This window comes from Abrus precatorius, unplaced genomic scaffold (genome assembly GCF_003935025.1).
Source record: "Abrus precatorius isolate BTA unplaced genomic scaffold, Abrus_2018 Scaffold6, whole genome shotgun sequence".
Taxonomy (NCBI): Eukaryota; Viridiplantae; Streptophyta; class Magnoliopsida; order Fabales; family Fabaceae; genus Abrus; species Abrus precatorius.
The window spans coordinates 22,330,338-22,350,645 of NW_020874406.1; the positions used below are offsets into that span (position 1 = coordinate 22,330,338).

Consider the following 20,308-nt stretch of genomic DNA (forward strand, 5'->3'; position numbering starts at 1 on the left):
TAAATTTTATTTAAGTTTAAAAGTTGATGCTAGTAAATTTGAATTTAAAAACATTGGTACAATGGACAAAACGTTAGAAGGAATAAACTAAAATAGCAAACTAAATTTTCATATCTTTTATTTAACAAAATTTTGGCTGTAATCTTAAGTACATTACTTGATAGCCGTGACATCTGCCTCAATTAAGTTTGTACCCATAGACTATAACAAAATGTTTACAGCAAAATTTTATCAAGTATAAGATATGAGACTTATGAAATTACTATTATTTAAACTAAGAAAAGCTTTTTCTTCTTTCTAAATTGTCCAACATGAATGATACCTTTAACAAATACTTGAGACTCATTCATATGAAATTTCAAACAAAAAATTGAAACTTTGATCAAATTTAAAAACTATTAATAAATCAAAATATGTTTAGGCAGGATGACACAATTTTACCGATGACATAAGTTCATGTTCATATAAGGCTATAGGCAATTTAGTTCTAATTAGTTTTGTAATAAACTTTGATCTAAATTTGATTTATTCTAATCAATATATAATAATAAACTAATCTAACAATTTCTATTAAGTGTCTATTATTCTAACTATCACTTTTAAAAGTATAACAAATAACAATAACATATTTCACACAAATGACTATTTTGGTTGTCCCATTTTTAAGTAAACAATTTCATATGCAGTGATTACTTAACTTCGAATTAACATGTATAAAGAGAAAGAGTTGAGTTAAAAAATTTATTAAATTTAATTCCTTTCTTAAACTAACTTAAGTAATGATTTTAAGTTAAAATTTTTTATGTAGTAATGAGTTGAATTATTTTAAAGGTCTAATTCCTACGCATTCATTTCCCTGATTGCTTTAAAGAAAACCTTTTCTAAAACAAATCTTACATATTCATTCCTTTATTGTCTTTAGAATTTTATTTCTAAAATAAATTAACATTAAAATAAATTATCTTAAATTAAGTGGTAACTAAATAAAGAAGGTAGCAGAGAGACACAGGTAGAGAAAGAGAGTGGAAAAATGTTAAAAAGATATGTGACAGAAAAATTAAATCATTGATATAATAGCCAAATTTAAAAGCTATTGAAATACACATTTGATTAACGAATTAGCAATCAAAACATTGATTTAGTAGCCAAACATATTCAATGCTACTTTTGAATTTCATTTTTACCTTGATGGACAAAACCAATTGATCATAAAAATGATTCCTAATTATTAGTGACTGATTATCAGTGAGAAAGTTTGGTCACAAATTGCTTCATTTCTCATAATGATTCACATTAATGTGTCATACTTTAAAGTCATGACGAGTTGAATTATACGATGCTTTGCATGCCTATATTTGTTTTTGAGTAGATTGACATATACAACAACATTTGAATTAATGAATCTCTTAATGAAGAGATAAAAAAAAAGATGGGCATTTTATTTTTAGCATCATAAATTCAGTAAGTATATTTGTTTCGTCAGTCTTGCTAATGAGAAATGGATCCTTATTTCTTTGACCGACAAAATAAATGTCAAATAGCACTTTAAAATGATTACAAATAATGTTTTATTTTTATTTTTTACGAGAGGTGATTATGAGAGGAAATTTGAATCAATATATCAGTTGATACTAACAGGGCACACAGTTTTCTACTTATCTTTTTTGTTGGTAAATCTCTAACCCACAGATAGCAGTTCTACTGCTAACGCCCCCACAAGAATCCATTAGGCATGGGAAAACCATTAATTAATTGTGGAGAAAAATAAAGAAAAAATCCAAGGATTTACATAGAAGCAACAAAAAGGATACTTATACATACATCCTCATTTTAGAAGTACTTGTTTTTCTTTTACACGGCTAATGCATAGTACCTGTTTGAAAATATTTGCATTAATTATTCTCTGATATGTAATATGTATGTTAGTTACAAATTGAATTGTACTGTCCTCAGATAAAGCTGTCAACACGAAATTGAATACAAGTTCTATAAAAAATTTGTCGGATAAAAAGTGTAAAGGCTTCTTTTTAGGTGAATATTTCGTTGGTCAACTTCAATCATAAGATGCTTGTTGCTTGATCAAACCATCAGTAGATTCTATGGACATTGTATTAATTAACAAACACTTAGGTTAATTGATATATAAATTTATTATTTATTCAAGGCATCACCTCGTGTAACTTAACACTTTTTTATCTGAACTTTTTACTTTATTGTTAAAGAAAATTATCATAACCCTTTAGTTGATATATTACATGTTAGAAAATTATCTTAGCGCATACATAACTCCACAAACTAGAGAAAAGTGGTCTTCTTACATGTTGACACTGTTTTCATAGATATTTGCATCAACCGAATTATCATCTTAACTCTGAGATTTTAAGATCTTGGAAAAACTATTGAAAGAAATCTTAATTCTCTAATTAATGCACAGTAAACAATCAAATTTGGTATAGCCTTAGGATGCACCTGGGACTGCGTTAAAATTTCTAAAATGTAATTGTAAAACAGTTGACATGTCTAGATCTCATTTGATTTTGAGAATACAATTTGATTAAACAATAATGTAATAAACTATTTTTATATGAGAAATTATCCTATAGATTTTATAATAATTTTTTTAAAATAAATAAAAAATTATTTTGATAAATTGTAATGAATAAATTATTAAAATACGTAGAAAGATTTATAGAAGTTATAAATTATTTTTTATAAAGATTCCTATATGTGATAAGCTTTTATGTTTTATTGTGCAGAATCTGTAAGTTTATAAGCAAGATTAACATAAGTTTAAATAATAATGATTTATTCCTCAGGGAATACATACCTACGGGGACAATCTTTCATGAAAAAGAGAAATTAATACCTTAATAAGCTATTTTAAGTGAATTCTTTATCCTCTTTGGCACTCATATACTAAATCTACATTCCATTTATTTTTTTATGCACAATAGCTATTAAGTTATGGAGTAATACTCTGTAGGAGACATTTTTTACCGTCCAAAAAGTTGTTAAAATTTAAACATAATAAGAGGATTTGGATGCTTATTTGGACGATAGTAATTTGGACTAATAGAATTAACGTTGTGTTTGATGAACAACTGCTTGACATAATGAGAATTATGGATCTTATAGAACTTAGATATTGGTCTTCTTTGACCTCAAAATTCTTTTTATCAATGGTGTATTAATCATGTGCAGTGTTTAGAGTCTTATTATTGTATATCTTGAAGTGATTAGAGTATATCTCTTGTAATCTTTATTAATAAAATTTATTTTGTGAAAAAAAAAAGTAGAAATCACAAGAACAAAATTCGACTGAATAAGAAAAAATAACAATTCAGATTATGGGGATTTATAGAAACAAATATTGAACGAATAACCGTCCGAAGTAAGCAACAGAAAAAACGTTATAAACGAAAATTTTTGTTTTAAAAAATATTTTTTAAATTATATATGCGTAAATTAAATAAAAATTATATTGTTAATAATTTTATATAAAATATGATTTTTCTGGACCCAAGTGTTGAATCATAACTCTAATTACTTTGACTATTTATAGTAAATTTTGCTAATATTAAATAATTATAAAAATGTAATAAAAATTCTCATTTTTAAATATTTTAAAAGAATATATCATGCAATTTTAATATATATATATATATATATATATATATATATATAAAGTATTAAATAATTTTATAATAACCTAAAACTTTATAGAAAATTTATATGATAAAACTTTTAATCCAACAACTGCTTTTGAAATAAAACTTTTAATAAAAAATCTTAAATAGTGTAATTTTAAAAAACTATAAATCATGCATTTTTGTTTTTAAAAGTATTTTTTAAACTATTGGAAAGTAGGTATTATTTTATATAATTTAAGATCTAATGACATTAAATGTTAAACTTAAAAATTAATATTACTTAATAAATTTTTATAAAATATAAAAGTGATTAATCTAATTGTTGATTTGAAGGTTCTTGTTAAATAAATAAATTTATAAATTTTAATAGAAAAGTAAATATACTATATACATTACATTACTTTATTTTAATAAATATTATAGCTTTAAATATAAATAAATATTAAATTTAAAATAATATAGTTATAAGTATCTAAATTATATAAAATTTAATATATATAATAACAAAATGATATAAAATAATTTAATAATAAGATAAGTCAATTTTATATTTTTGAAATATTATTAAAATGTATAACTATCTGGTACTAAAGCTAACCTTGCTTTTTTTTTTTCTTCTTAAAACCAAAAGCTGCAAAGGGCGTCGGTGGCCAGGCTGACCTACCACTATAACCTTGACCCTGTCTTATTAAAGGTGGCAGATAAATATATTAAGCAATGTTTTCATAACCTATTTCAAGTTTATCTTTCGACCAACTATTAGGAGATTGATGACAACAAATTAGAGCAATTATATTTAATTATTTTTCATTAGTTTTGCTTTCATAAAATAAGTTAATTTGAACTTAGGACCCCAAACCACTAAAACTTCATTAGTTCATATATTTATCCTCTATATATATGGTTTGTTGTTGGACTGCTAAGCCATAAGAACAAGCACAAGGTCTAATTGGGATTTTCCTTAAATCAATTTGTGTTTGAAAAATGGGAAGGAGACCATGCTGCGAGAAGGTAGGGTTGAAGAAAGGACCATGGACTCCAGAAGAAGACAAGAAGCTAGTGGCTTATGTTGAAAAACATGGCCATGGAAACTGGCGTTCAGTGCCTGCCAAAGCAGGTAATAAAACTTTAATTTGTACATATATACCATCTTTTTATTTCTCATTTATTTATTTATAACTATTCCTTGATCGATCGAAGAATCAAGTTTCCCATTTCTTTCATGTTATATGCACACACGTATGTATGTGTGTGTGGATTTAGGTCTTCAAAGATGTGGAAAGAGTTGTAGATTGAGGTGGATTAACTACCTCAAACCTGATATAAAACGAGGAAACTTCAGCTTGGAGGAAGACCGTGCCATTATTCAACTCCATGCTCTTCTTGGAAACAAGTGAGATTTCTTTTGCAGCTTTGAGGTTTTTCTATTGTTGCAACGCAATCATATGAAACCTTATTATTTCCCATCTTACACGCTTTTATAATTTGTTTGTATTAGAAAAGATTCTCTTTTACTCTTTGTCCTTTCTATATTTGAAGAGTTATATTTGACATTTTGTGTACAAAAGGATTATAGAAAAAGGTAAGATAAGACAAACATGTTTGAAAGAAAATAGTTCATTCATACACAATCATAGAGATAAAAAGACAAGTGATTGACGGAACAAGTGATTTGATAAGGAAAAAAAAATTATATGGGTGTTTATAAGGGTAAAATGTTTATAAATTATAGAATTATTTTTCTAGTTAAATTATCCATATTATAATGCACATGCAGATGGTCAATCATTGCATCTCACTTGCCAAAGAGAACAGACAATGAGATCAAGAACTATTGGAACACCAACATCAAGAAAAGATTCATTAGAATGGGCATAGATCCCATTACCCACAAGCCAAAAGCCAACACCTTTGAAGCCTATGGTGATGACCAGTCCAAGGAGGCCACAAATATGAGCCACATGGCTCAATGGGAGAGTGCACGACTAGAAGCTGAAGCCAGAGAATCCATGTTGCAAATTGGATCTAGCTCTTTCCATAACCCTCAACTAATCATAAGCAAAATCCCAACTCAACCCTCTCTTTCATTATCAGATTCATTATCAACAAAACACAACAACATAGTGTATAACATGTACGCCATCACCCTTGCCACAGATCATGACCTTCAATCACCGGTATCCACATTGAGCTTCCCCGGTAACAAGCATCCTACACTCACTACCCATGTTGGGAAATTCACCGAAAGCTCACACTCGTATAAGGGTGATGATGATAATATCAAAGAAACAAGTAGCACTCAAACTGAAAAGATAATGGAAGGTTATGTGTCAAACCTACCAGATGATGATGACATCATGGTGGCTGTGGAAGCATTTAGAAGAGGAACGTGTGAGAGTATCCCTGAATTGTTGAATAGTGCCTCTTCCATGGAAGGTCTAATTGATGATTCTTTTGAAGAGTATAGAAATGGAAACTGCAATCTGTATACCAACTTTCCATTTCTGGAACAAATTACTAAACTTGGATAATGGTCCTAGCTTTTAGGAATTAAAGAAATTGTCTAATAATGGTGGAACATCTAGCCGTGAGATTACATTGCATGGAAGAAAAGAAAAAGCCTCTTATTCCTATTTAGCCCTTGGCAAATTTTCCATGGAAAGCCATGTCATGAAATTGATGTATCCATTGTTTTTAATCTATCACCATTCATCAATATCTCTATAGATTACTTAAAAACATTAGTTTAACTAAATTATAACTATTAAACACTACTTAATGTGTACTTAAAAATATATAAAAAAGCTTATTTATAATAAATTTTTATAAATAATATAATTTAATAAAATCTTAATCTTTATTTTTCTACATGTGTTTAAAAAATTGAATAATTAATACGAAGGTTTACAACTTAGTTGAAAAGTGTTAACCCGCTGCTCACGAATAAAAAGGGGATGTGATGGTAATAAATCATAAATTTTTGTTTTCCAATATCATATGCATTTGCTCGATATAATCATCTTTGTCTTCCTCCTTCTTGATGATGAGGTGGTTTTTCAGTATGATCATGAAGGAGATGTGATGGTAAAAAAGCTAAGGGTGGAGCAAGTAGACAAGGGGTAAGCTGACAAGGGGTAAGCTGATAGAGTGATGGCTATGGAGGTGGCTGAGAATTGACATGTAATGTCCTTTCATTTAATTTGAATATAGCTGGTGGAACTTGTGTGTTTTGTTTAATTTGAATTTTTTCAAGTAATAGCCTTTCATTTTTCAAAAAATGATTATATCTCATAATTAAGCAATTTCCAAACACACGCAACTCAAATAATCACCATTTATCGGTTGTATATAATGGGATGTTTTGTCGCCCTCGTCAATTGAGGCTCATTGTGATGCCTCAGTTATACATTTTTCTCTAAGTAAATTGTTACCATACATTTATCTAATCTGTTATGTTTGGATTAGTCTCTAATCTTTTATTTTTTTTTTAGATTTAGCTTTCAACAAATTAAAAGAATAAGAAATTAAGCTAAGTCATTAATTTTTATGTATTAAGTGTTGAATTGGTTGATAAGTTTTAAATATAAACTTTCTTATATTTTAGATATGTGACAAACATTTATTTAATTAGCATGTAGCATTTAACAATAGAGGTTTAGATAAATTTCTTTTGTCTCTGTAAATATTGTGTTTGATGTATATATTTTAACAAGTTTTCTGTTAATTGTCAAATGAGATCTTATAATTGTTGTGTTAGAAATTAGTTTTTAAAATATATTAATATTTAAATTACTGATTGCATCACGTGAATATATATATATATATATATATATATATATATATGTTAGAAATTAAATTTAAACTTTTATTAAAGTGGTAATAAAGAAATAAAAGGACTGCTAAAATGACTATATATTTGTCGATCAACAACATAGAATTATTCCCATCAAAACAATGATCGTGAAGTTGAGTTATAACTTAAAAGTATATAATTATATTAAATATTTTTTTTAAAAATGTCGGCTATGTTAATTATCGTATTGCTTTTAATTATTAATATAAATAAAAGAGAACCTTTCTTGATAAATATAAAACTGAGTGCAACTGGTTAAAACAATTATTGTAAGATTAACAAGTTTAATTTACATGATAGCTATAATTAATTATAGTGTTAATATAGCTCAAGTAAATTTGAAAAATGACAAAAAAAAAAGTATTTGTGATCTTTTGCGGACAGTGATTTCTATTTGGTGCATGTTAGGGATGGTATAGATGGTTTGAAGAAGCAATGATATATGCATTTAAATGGATGTCAGTAATTCAGAGAAAGAAATTAAACATTACTGAGATGAGAAATTTAATAAGCGTAAAAGACAATAGTTAGTGGTTTCACCTACTTTTGCGATCCTAGCAATTATGAATTTTGAATATTGTGTACGGTCAAATGCTATGCCCTTTCATGAGGTGGCTGGAGCTGGTAAGCCAATTTAGACTCAAGATTCCCTTTCCATCGATATGTTTTTCTTTCCCCTGCAGGGAAGGGAGGGCTCAACAAAAACCATGTTATGTGTCACTTTACAACTATCTGCTAAAACACCAAAACCCAACAACCAAGTTTCTATATAAAAAAGGCTTATTCATGGTGACCAAGTTTCATCAACTGTCCATTCACTAATACGTAGTTGGAGTTATCTCAGCCTTATTAAATACAGATACAACATGAGACATTAAGAACTTTCACACGTGTAAAATATACCTTTTTTTATATTAAAAACATCTTATAACCAACCATCACTCAAACTATATTTTTATTATTCATAATCTTATTTTTAAAAATTTTATTTTAATAACTCAATCGATTATAAATTTAATTTATATTTTTATAAAAAATATTTCAATTAAATTTATCAAAACTTATTTTTTACTAATAATTAATACTATAATTAAAATTAAGTTTTTATTATTCTTAATATTATTTTCTAAATACACTGACTAATGTACGTGGTGGCGTACTTGTAATTATGGTTAATAACAATGTTAAGGTAGCACTTCAAAGTTCAAAGTGAAAAAACAAACACGTCAGAATATTGTTCAATTTTAAAAATGCAATAATCTCTCTCGAGAAAAAAAAGAGAATCTTTTACTTTGGGTAGTCTAATTTGTTGTTCATTATGATGATACGGTTGTATTTAGATTAACTGAAAACAATTAATTATATCGTGACTTTAAAATAAATGAATCTAAAATTAAATTATGCATAATAATTAATTTTGTATTTAAAATGATTAATTCTTAAAAAATAATTTGATAGATTTTAATTATAAGTTTTAAATTTTTATTTATCTTTAAAAATTGTTTTTAAAAATTAATGAAAAATTATAATTAATCTTTCTCAAACAAAATCAATTATTTTTTTTATAATTTTTAAAAAATATTCAAGGTAAATAATTTTTCATGAACACACTTGGCATCAAGGTTTTGAATGAAAAAGATGATAAATATTTTATATAATTAAATTAAAAGATTATACGATATTTATTATAAATAAATTTTTAAATATATTTTATCTTTAGTTACATAAAAAGACAAAATTAAGAAATAATTTGAGAAGAGTTTGAACGTGTGACTGTAACCTACAAACAAAATGCTTTTAATCACGAAACTATTATCTTTTATTAAATAAAATAACATATTCTAATATATATTATATTATTTTGTTTGAATATAATACAAAAGTAACTTAATATATACGAAAGTATATTAAAACAAATTTATATAATAAATATATTTACAATATTAAAATATAGTTATATATATGTAATACAATTAATTAATATAAATATAAATATTACCTTATTGTATTATTTTTTAATTAAGTATTATACCTATAATTAGTATTGGTTCGATCACAGATTAACTACAATTGAACCAATAAATCATAAATTAGTATTTTTATCATTTTAATAAAATCAGTCTAATTTTAAAAATATTTTTATACAAAATAAATAAATTTTATAATTAAATTATAAATGCAGTTTAATAATTCATCCCAGTATTTTGAAATTTTTAATAGGTACCATGAACTTTTTTGTTAAAAAAACAAATATTAATTCATGTTATTAACAACTACTATAAAATTTATACCACTTGCAGATATGAAACAACTGTGGTATAAGAGTGGAGTTCTATGGTACAACAACATAGCATAATTATGAAAGTTTATGAGTGTTTTGTAATCATAAGTGTGACAAATGAGTCAATGACTATGATCTATCGTAATGAGGGTTCATGGAATGTATATACAAGCATGAATGCTTATTGAAGTATAAAATGAGTTGGGCCCAATTTTAAAGAAGGATTGAGTAATAAAATGTTGGTCCAGATGAATAAAATTCTTTATTCATTTTGCATTATTTTTATTTTATTCTATTTTCTCTCTCTCTCTCTCTCTCTTTTTATTTTTATGTTAAACTTTATTGACGATTATTCCATCTTTCTCACTTTTCTAAAGGATAAACAATAAGTAATTCATAATCTATTTGGGAGCATTGATAAATCATCTCAACATTTGTAGCTCAATATTCCAACAGCAACATACCCTCCCAAACATTAGAGAAACTTGCAAACCCAGCTCTTCCCATCACCCAAGCCCCAATGCTTAAAACCATAGAGCCCAAAAGAAATAATCTCAGACCAAGACTAATGGGTACCATCCTTCAGCCCAACTCACAAAACAAACCTGGACCCATCAATGTATCCAATGAAAAAGATATTGCTCATGTGAGAATAGAAAATCAAACCTGCTTGAGAATGAATATCATACTATTTCTTCTGTTTTCTGTTATTTTTGGAAGATATGGTGACAACTTGCACTGCTTGAGACCAAGTAATCTAAGAAATAATCATTGTCTTATTAGAATGTCAAAGAACAAAAGAAAAAGGCAATATAAGTATTTGAAACTTAAATAAAATAATATTTTGTATGAAAGATGCACATGAGGTAGAGAAAATAAGTAAATAAATATAATGAGAGAAAAGAGGCATAAGAGGAGGAGTTATTCACCCTTTATTACATTAATTATGAAGATAAGACAGAGGAAAGTTGCAGGATGGGACTTATTGATGGCAAAGGGTTAAGTTAAAATTTTTTTTTTTTTTATTTTGAGTTATTTAATTATTATAGTTACTGTCAATGTAATTAGGTTTGTACCATCAATGCTTAAAAGGGTATCTGAGGCTCACAATGTTTACTGCACATGCATTCTAAGATATATATTATTTCAAACTTATCTCTTTTGTTCACCAAATTAGAATTTTTTTTATTTTTATACTGTTTTTTTTTTCTGTAAATACTTATTTAAAAATTCACCAAAACTGAAATTTAGTGATCTTTTATGATATCATCAATCAACTACTATTATAATACTATATTAAAGTTAAAATTGTATTTACATAACTCAAGCCTGTCATAATTATTAAGACACGGTAAATATGCAACTTTTATAAATATGGTTAAAATTTATTTTATATTTACTTAATTAATTTAATCTCTATAACATGTAAAATTTTTAAAAATGATTCTTATTGTTATTTACTGACGACATGGCACATAACTAGACACCTCACGTCATTTTGTAAAAGTCCTCGAAGTGATATTATTAAAAATATGTCAGGTCATAGTTAAATAATGATATAGTTATTTTATAAAAAAAATGTTTATAAATTTTAAAATTAATTAGTAAATTTATAAATCAAAATTATATTAAATTTCTTACAAAAACCAAACATAAATTTAAACATATTAAAATATTATATTTTAATTTTATTTATTTGTTTCTAGAATTAGAAAAATGAGTGTTCAAACTTGTTGTAATTGAATTAAATTTTTTATTTCAATCAAGTCTAAGTATGAAAAAAATCAAACTTTAATGATTTTATACTATTTCATGACAACAATTTTTTTATTAATTTACCCAATCTTAAACCTAAAATTAATAGCATTGATTTCTAAGTGCACTAAAAATTGAAACAAACTATTTTCAAACCATTAAATCAATCTAAAATAACTAAATAAAATATTAAAATTCACATTTTTAAAATTTGTTTTATATTTAAATTTCTATTATTAAAATTGAACCAAATTCAACTACATTTATTATAATTTTTTTAAGGTTTTAAATTATAATCTCGTATTAAAATTAATATCACACTTAATTTTATGACAATTTTACATAAATATGCTGTGCTCCGATTAATTCTAAACTCTTTTCATTTTCTCTCAGTTGAATATATATATTTTTTAAATTGATTGGAAAAAACGAATTTTATTTAATTCAATCTTAATATTATATTCAAATTTAAACAAAATTAAATTACACGCTATTTTTATATTCAATTAAATGAAATTTGTTTATAAAAAACATTAAACTAAACCATACCAACACCCTGTATTAACTTGAACAAGCAAAACAACTTCCGAGCTTTCCTTCGCACCCACATCTACCCGCAAAATTCTTGTTTTCCATCAATATCATTACACTCACTTTTTAAGTTTAGATTCTACACATCGTTTGTTAGTATTTGTTATTAAGGTAATCTGACATCGATTTCTTATATCATTGTAGTAAATTTCATTCATTAGTTTTAAACTTAAACATTTATATTGATTAATATGAAGAAGAAACAGACAACATCTCAACAAGATGATCATGGGTCTGATTGATTTATCTGCAAAATCAATCGACAGTGGATATTTACTGTTGATAATAGCTTGAAAACCGAAAACGAAACATGGTGTAAGCTTATTGGAGTGTGAATTAGCTAAGTTCAGTTTGAACAGTACATGTGATTGAGTGATGCACGACTGAACTATAAATAAATGTGCGCAACTGAGCCAATCAAACCATGACTTGACTTTGGCAGTTCAGTTCAAACATTGGAGGAAAGGAAAAATGGAAAAGAAGAAAATGAGCGTTAGATGTTTTTTCCAAATATAAGCAATAAAGGTAAAAGAGGGTATTGATTTAGGTGTAAGAATGACATTGCAATTTGCAGGAAATAAAAGCTGAGGACCCATTGCTCTTAATCTACATGAATTATTTTAGGCGAGTTGTCAGCACGCCTTTACTTCCATCTTCATTTTTATATTTACTGCTTCTTTAATTTTTATCTGTATCGATTCAATTTTCCGGAATGCTCGGTTTCAGTACAACACTATTATTTTTATTTTATATCAATAAACTCAACTTATAATAAGATTATGAGCTAATCTTATCAGTATAATAAAATAACATGATATTATATACTTTTTATCATTTTAATCTACGTCAATTATAAAACATAATGAAATCTTATTTTATTGTTATGTTGTGATGTTATTTTTGCAAGTTTCAAATTCAATGGTATAACATTGGACAACTAATTAGTGGCATGAACCTGCTTGGATAGGATAATAGCATTCACTCTAGCGCGTGTATGTTAGATATGGAATGGGGTAAAAGAAATTAAATTTGAAATAACAATGGTAGATATGATTATATGAAGCTTGAACCACATATCTCCCCTGCGTCCTGTGTGAATTTATTTCATCAGTTATCAACATATATGTATATATATATATTACTCAATCCTAAATAAAAATCTAAGAAAAGAAACTAATAATTGCTAAATTTGTTTGTGTACGTAAATTAGTTTTTTGTCTAATTATATTTTTTATCACTTTAATTTAAAGTATTAATTTTATTGTATTCGATTGTTTTATTTTTAAAATCAAGCAAGCCAAACTTTTTAGCGAAAGACTTAGTGTTTTGATTGGTGAGTTTTGAGCAAACAAATTTAAAACAACTCTATCTTTTAAATTATAAAGATTTTAAGTAAAATAACAGGAATTTTAAAAATTTTGGTGAAAAGATCGATAAATAAACTAAATTCGTTAATTTTAAAACTAAAAAACTTCGTTTACTTAAAAGAAACTTGGATACCAAAATCATAGACCAAATTAAGCAGATAAAAGGTACAAATTAAACCTCTTTTTACAAGTATTTAATGTCAACAGTTATGTATGTTTGTTACCTAGAATAGAAATGGAATGAGAATAATAAGAGTAAGCTGGCATAGAATAACTTTACAAACCATTTCATTGTTTGGTGCGCAAATTAATTAATTTAAACTAGCATTTCTATCTCTCTCTCTCTCTCTCTCTCCGTATATATATATATATAATAGAAATTTTTAGACAAATTCAAATATAAATATTTTTATTTTTGAAAATATCTAATAAAATATTATTCCATTAATGAATTTTTTGAATTATTATTATATTCAATGTCAATTTAATAAGTTTAAAGATTGGTTAAAAATTTAAGGGCAAAATAAACTCTTTAAATTAAAATAATTTTTTGTTAATTTTATTTACTGTTGAGTTTAAATATTTAAAAGAAACAAAATTTTTATTAAAAAATATATTTATTACATTAAAATTAAAAAAATATAATCAATATATTGGTTCTTTAAATTCAATTTTAAAATTTGATCTTAATTTTTTTTTCTTATAATAATTAATTAAGGACACAAGAGATATTGACTTGACATGCATAATAAAATGAGAAATATTGGACGTAAAAAATTTATCCCACTCTAAAACATGGTAATTGAAATTTGTACTTAAGTATTGATAGAATTAATATTTTTATATTTGTAAATGAAAGAAATACTTCTACTATGATATAAAATATGTTAATTTGTTTGTTTAGTTCTTAAATCCAAAATTTTAACTCGATAATATAAAATAGTAAAAATAACCAGCATCATTTCATTTGAAGAAAACAAATTAACGCGTATACATTGTTCTGGTGAAATACCCCGTACTTATTATGGCACTATGAATAATACTTTTGCTTCATAGTTTGTCATAATATGTAAAATAGGAATTGAAGTTTATTTAGATGTGAATCAACTGCTAATCCTCAAGCCACCTTAGCTTAATTATGCATGGGTGAAAGAGGTGCTTTAGTCCACTGCTGCATAGCAAAAGACTAATTAATATACTAAATTATATTTCTCTCTCATCTAATAATATTTTTTCATTGCATCAATATATTCATTCTAATTAAATTCTTATGAATTATCCTTACGTATGTTAATATTTTTTGACACATTTTTATTTATCATTTTATCGTGTTCTCATTAACTAAAACCAAGGTAAGTAACAACGATGTGTGTGATGATTTTATTTATTATTGAATGTAAATATAAAAAATAAAATGCTCATTACCATTTTCATATTTTTCTGGTATATAGAATTAAGGTATTTATCAATCAATGGACACTGGTTAAAAAATAAAAAATATCAAGAATTACTTTGACATTTTAAAACAAGTAACTACTATACAGTGTATAAGAGTAACAGGAGAGAAAGGCGTTGTAATAAATTTGGCACTCACACACTGGTGTGGCAAATTAAGTATATAACCTGACTCACAAAGTTATGCGTACAGCCTCATAATTATCAATTTATTATTAATATATACTTAATAGTTTCTTCTGTATATATAGAGTTACCCTTCTGCGTGCATCCTTTGAACTCTCAAGTGTTCGTTTCCCTGTCTTGTGTGTTTCTCTTGCTCACTACAACGCATTTTTCACATAGGAAGGAAACCCAATCACCAACCTTCGATTAAATAGTTGCATAGGCTGAACAATGGGAAGGTCACCATGCTGTGAGAAGAATGGGTTGAAGAAAGGACCATGGACTCCCGAGGAAGACCAAAAGCTCATTGCTTTCATCGAAGAGCATGGCCATGGAAGCTGGCGTGCATTGCCTGCTAAAGCTGGTAATTGGATGATACTTTTTTTTTTGGGATAAAATATATTTTTAAGTTTTGTAAATATAGTTAAATTTAATACTACTTTTTTTAAAAACTTTATGTTGGTCTTGATGTTCATTAATTTTAAACGCTTAAATAAATTTTATCATCATTTAATAATAATGACTGACTTTTGTCACTTTAAATTAATTGCTGACTCCGTGATGATAATAGAATCCTTGTAAAAGAAATTATAATAAAATCTAATTCTATAACTTAATATATATATATATATATATATATATATATATATATATATGAATTTAGATAAACTAATACTTACGTGGTATAAAAATAAGAAAGTAAAAAATATTTTTTTTTTATAGAAGTTAAATTTAACTTGTACTTGTCTCCTTTGAAAAAAAAAGATATTTAATTTTTTTAAAATTTAAATTGTGTAAGTTAGTTTTAGATATTATTATCATACAATTTTGAGGAAGAAATAATGAAAGATTCTTGTTTGGCAGGTCTGAGAAGATGTGGAAAGAGCTGCAGATTGAGGTGGACTAATTACCTCCGACCTGATATCAAACGAGGAAAGTTCAGCTTGCAAGAAGAGCAAACCATTATTCAACTTCACGCTCTTCTGGGAAACAGGTCAGTGATGTCCCATATTGATCATATATATTATATGTAATCAAATGAAATATTCTATTGCTGCTCATATTTGTTCTATCTTTTTTACAATTACAAGATAAATAAAAAGAAAAGAATGTGAAATACAATAAATAACATGATAAAAAGAGAGAGATAAATTATAAATAAGATAAATAACTCTACTCTAATTAATTAGACATTCCAAAAAATCCATTTGTTGTAGTTTTTTCATTTAATTAGCTTATTTTAGTATATAATTTTTTTTAGCAAAAGTTGACTAGTTAGTATAGACATTTTAAATTTTTACTAATAATATGATTAACAAATGATTTTATCAGTATAAATATATATATATATATATATATATATATAATATTATAGTATACTACATAATTTGTCGGTATAGAGCATAAAAATTAATAATGTGAAACAATTTCGAATTAGTTAATAAAAGTAACAACACACTTTTATTGTGGGATAAAATAAAAATATTTTTTTCACATACTCAAGTATATGAACTTAAAATATTATTTATATAATATTTACACAATTAAACATTAACATTAGATATGATATTATATATTGTTTTAATTTTTAATTTTTTTTATATACATGGAGCCAAGCTAAAAATAAGTCCAAAATGGAAAAGAGACACGTTTAGTAAGTGTCTACTTTAAATGGGAAAGAAAAGATTTTGGTATTGAGAATGATTGGAGCTTGAAATTGAACAGATGGTCAGCAATAGCATCTCACTTACCCAAAAGAACAGACAACGAAATAAAGAACTATTGGAACACTCACCTGAAGAAAAGACTTGACAGAATGGGCATAGATCCCACAACCCACAAGCCTAAACTTGAATCCCTCAAGGACGGCTCCAATCTCAGCCACATGGCTCAATGGGAGAGCGCTCGGCTTGAAGCCGAAGCCAGACTCGTAAGAGAATCAAAGTTAATATTGCTACAACAAAACAAACCCTCTTCCTTCACACAAACTAGGCTGGTTCTCAACAAAATCACCCCTCAACCATCACCACCACCATGCCTCGACGTACTCAAAGCATGCCAAATCAACGACAACAAGAGAACCATGCACATGCCCATACACCATAGCATGTATGCCATGATGCTTTCCACTCATGATCATCATGACCTTGAGTCCCCCACTTCCACGTTGTGCTTCCCCGAGAGTTTGCCAATTATGAATAACGCTAATGCCGTGCCCATGAATGTGATCTCAACCAACAACAACCCCATTGGGTTAATCAATGAGAATTATTATTTACTCCCTCCAACCACTGTCACTACTTCTTCAGAGGGTGGTGCGAATGCAATCATGACGGAAGCTAATGATGGTGGCAGTGAGTATTTAATCAAACACACGGCTGAAGCAGAAGAAAATCAAAAGAGAAATAGTATGTACGATGCAATGTCATGTTTACAAGGTGATGATGATGACATTATGGTGGCTGTTGAAGCATTTAGACGTGCGGGTTACGACAATAATGTCACTCTCACAACTCTCTCAAGCAATGTTGTCGTTGGTTTCGACAACGATATGTCGGTTTTTGGTTCCTACGAAAACTTTGGAGCAGGGAATAACTTGGACAATATCAATGGGAGTGGAAGCACTTGCAGCACTGGTGACGTGAACTTCGAGCATAAGAACTATTGGAATAACTTGCTTGGTTATAAATGAACGATATATGTTTACCAGTACGAGAGTGTAGCATCAATGTTATTATGTTTGTTTCTTTCAGTGAAATAATTATTTTCTTCTATTATCACTTTCTTCCAAGTGTTCTTTTGCATTAAAAAGAAACAAAGGACAGTAAATATAATATAACAATTTTATTAACCACAACTTTTAGAAATAATTTTAAATATTTAATAATACTAAATTTTTGGTGAAAATAAGATATTTATTATAATTTTTATTTTTAATATAATAAATGTATTTTTGTATACTTAAATTCAATTCTAAAATTTTATATTAATAAGATTATAAAAAAATAATGCTCATTTTTATCCTTTTAATTTTGATAAAGAAAAGTAATTCATTAAATATTAGAAAAAATATTTTTAAGATGCATATTATTATTATTATTGCATTTAGTGTTTACTTTTAGTGATTTAAACAGTGAAATGGTTGTACTCAATAAATTGTAACATACAATGTCACGTGTAGTATAAAATTTCAGTGATTTAAAAAATAAAGTCACTGTGTATAGAGATGACAAGGCAGAATAAATACATGTAGTAGTCACATGCTATTATCTCCTCGTGTGAAAATCTGCACTGTTCTTGTCTCACAGTAGCACAATTATTCAATAGGCCGGTTTGATGAATATTTAGGAGTTTCTGTTCCACGTTAGATATTATTTATTATTAATGCATATATTTTAAGAACAAAAATAGTTGCGGTATAAAGAAGAGTTATAGAAAGTTCAAAAAAGGTAGGAATAAGATTTTATGGGTATCATAACACTTACTAAATAAGAGTGAAATAGGTAAAAGAAAGTCAAAATAAAAAATAATGTGAAAAATCTAATAATTAATACAATTTATGTTTGTCAAATTTAAACGAAATTGTCTCAACCCAGCTAGCTTATATACATTGGGATTTGGGCCAATATCAATGCTAACTTAATATATATAAATTCTCCATTTTGCTCTTCTTTGATGGGATAATCATCCACAGTTTAAAATGAGAGTCTTTGGCAACAGATGCCTACCCGTGTAACTGCATTACATATTTTAAGGAATGATTAAATGAAAAATCTTCCATGAACTTAGCTAAATGTAAGACAACAAGTTAAAGATCAAATTGGCACTAATCCTTTCAATTTGAACCAACTGTGAGAATAAGAAACATGAGAGAAAACAGATGCATGTAATAATGAGCATTTCTACCCTAAACACAACTAAAAACCCTCTAAGTTCACCATATTTACGCAGATTTATCGTTTCCCTCTAAAAATTGGCAATGGACCCTTCCAATCACCAAAACATTTATTAACCAGCTTCATTACATGTTTCTAAATACTATTTTCTTCTTCTTTTCAACTACTTGTCTGAAAAATAACTCTCTTTAACTATTCTTTAGAATAATAGTCATTTTACAATTTTAAAGTAAAATAACTTTTTTCTTCCAACTTTATCCCTATATAATTATTATCTTAAAATTTATTTTTTATTTTCTCTCTTTATTTGTTTATTTATTGCATAAATAAATTCTAAAATGAGTATAATAATTTTTTATAATACTTTAAAGAATTATATATATTTTTTAATTATTGTGTCATAATTTTAAACAACTATTTTTCAAAGAGAAAGAAAATATTATTTTTTTTGGAATAAATTTTTAATTTTATTCATCCATTATTTTAACAGTATAAATAAAAATGTATTTAAAAAGTAAATAATAATGTTAGAGGAAACAAAGGAGAAATAATTCAATAAAAGAGTGATAATTATGAAGAGAGATTAGAGAAGGAAAGTAAGAAAACAAGAAACCTAACAAAGAGACAAGAGAACAGAGACAAGTACAGAGGTGGTGGAGTGGTTAGAGTGCCAGAGTGAATGAAGTGAGACATGAACAGTGAATAATTAGAACTTTTTTCTTTTTCCAACCTAGTCATGGAGTCGGTATAAAATAAATTTGTTAACCCTACATTGTCTAACTTATTTTCTTTTTAACACTTTTAATTATTTACCCAAATTTATTTAAAATATAAAATTTTTATTATTTTAATTTAATAGTTTTTATTTTTAATTCAATAATTTTTTTTATATTTTTATAATTTTTAATAAAATTTAACTGATGATTAGAAATGTGTTAAAAGATATATTCTTACCCCTCTTTAGGAATAGGCACTTTCATTCGGGTAAGAAATCTTAAACCCGAAATCGACTGCTCTGCCCATTTCTAATTGGACAAAAAACTCACCAACATTACTGCCCGGACCATTCTTAAATTTGCACTGTTTTGGGCTTTTTGGTTGCATGAATTCAATCACTCCAGCAATTTGTGCCTATCAGTGATAATCTTATTCACCTAAAGAAAATAGTAAACAATCTCACTGTTAATGTATTTTTGTTTTATATAATTTGTAATTAATGTAATTGTCCTAAAGGGTAAATTGATTTTATTAATAATGTTGTTTAATTTTTAACTTTAGAGAATTTCTCTTGATAA

General features: G+C 26.5%; 2 protein-coding genes across 2 annotated transcripts; both read left to right on the forward strand.

Annotated features, from left to right (window-relative positions):
* The first annotated feature begins 4,634 nt into the window (after positions 1-4,634).
* On the forward strand, positions 4,635-6,181 carry LOC113870398 (transcription factor MYB16-like). The gene is made up of 3 exons (XM_027506990.1): positions 4,635-4,767; positions 4,914-5,043; positions 5,428-6,181. Exons 1-3 carry the CDS (start codon positions 4,635-4,637, stop codon positions 6,179-6,181), a joined length of 1,017 nt encoding a protein of 338 aa, XP_027362791.1.
* Positions 6,182-15,348: 9,167 nt separating this feature from the next.
* LOC113870399 (transcription factor MYB16-like) lies at positions 15,349-17,809 on the forward strand. Its single transcript, XM_027506991.1, has 3 exons — positions 15,349-15,481; positions 15,982-16,111; positions 16,843-17,809. The coding sequence occupies exons 1-3, from the start codon at positions 15,349-15,351 to the stop codon at positions 17,807-17,809; spliced, it is 1,230 nt and encodes a 409-aa protein (XP_027362792.1).
* Positions 17,810-20,308: the final 2,499 nt, after the last annotated feature.

What these genes read in the sequence shown, in the direction of transcription:
- LOC113870398 (XM_027506990.1), top strand. Translation starts at nt 4,635, where the DNA reads ATGGGAAGGAGACCATGCTGCGAGAAGGTAGGGTTGAAGAAAGGACCA. An exon ending in TTCAGTGCCTGCCAAAGCAG is followed by an intron (nt 4,768 to 4,913) that starts GTAATAAAACTT and finishes GTGTGGATTTAG; the next exon opens with GTCTTCAAAGATGTGGAAAG. An exon ending in CATGCTCTTCTTGGAAACAA is followed by an intron (nt 5,044 to 5,427) that starts GTGAGATTTCTT and finishes ATGCACATGCAG; the next exon opens with ATGGTCAATCATTGCATCTC.
- LOC113870399 (XM_027506991.1), top strand. Translation starts at nt 15,349, where the DNA reads ATGGGAAGGTCACCATGCTGTGAGAAGAATGGGTTGAAGAAAGGACCA. An exon ending in TGCATTGCCTGCTAAAGCTG is followed by an intron (nt 15,482 to 15,981) that starts GTAATTGGATGA and finishes CTTGTTTGGCAG; the next exon opens with GTCTGAGAAGATGTGGAAAG. An exon ending in CACGCTCTTCTGGGAAACAG is followed by an intron (nt 16,112 to 16,842) that starts GTCAGTGATGTC and finishes GAAATTGAACAG; the next exon opens with ATGGTCAGCAATAGCATCTC.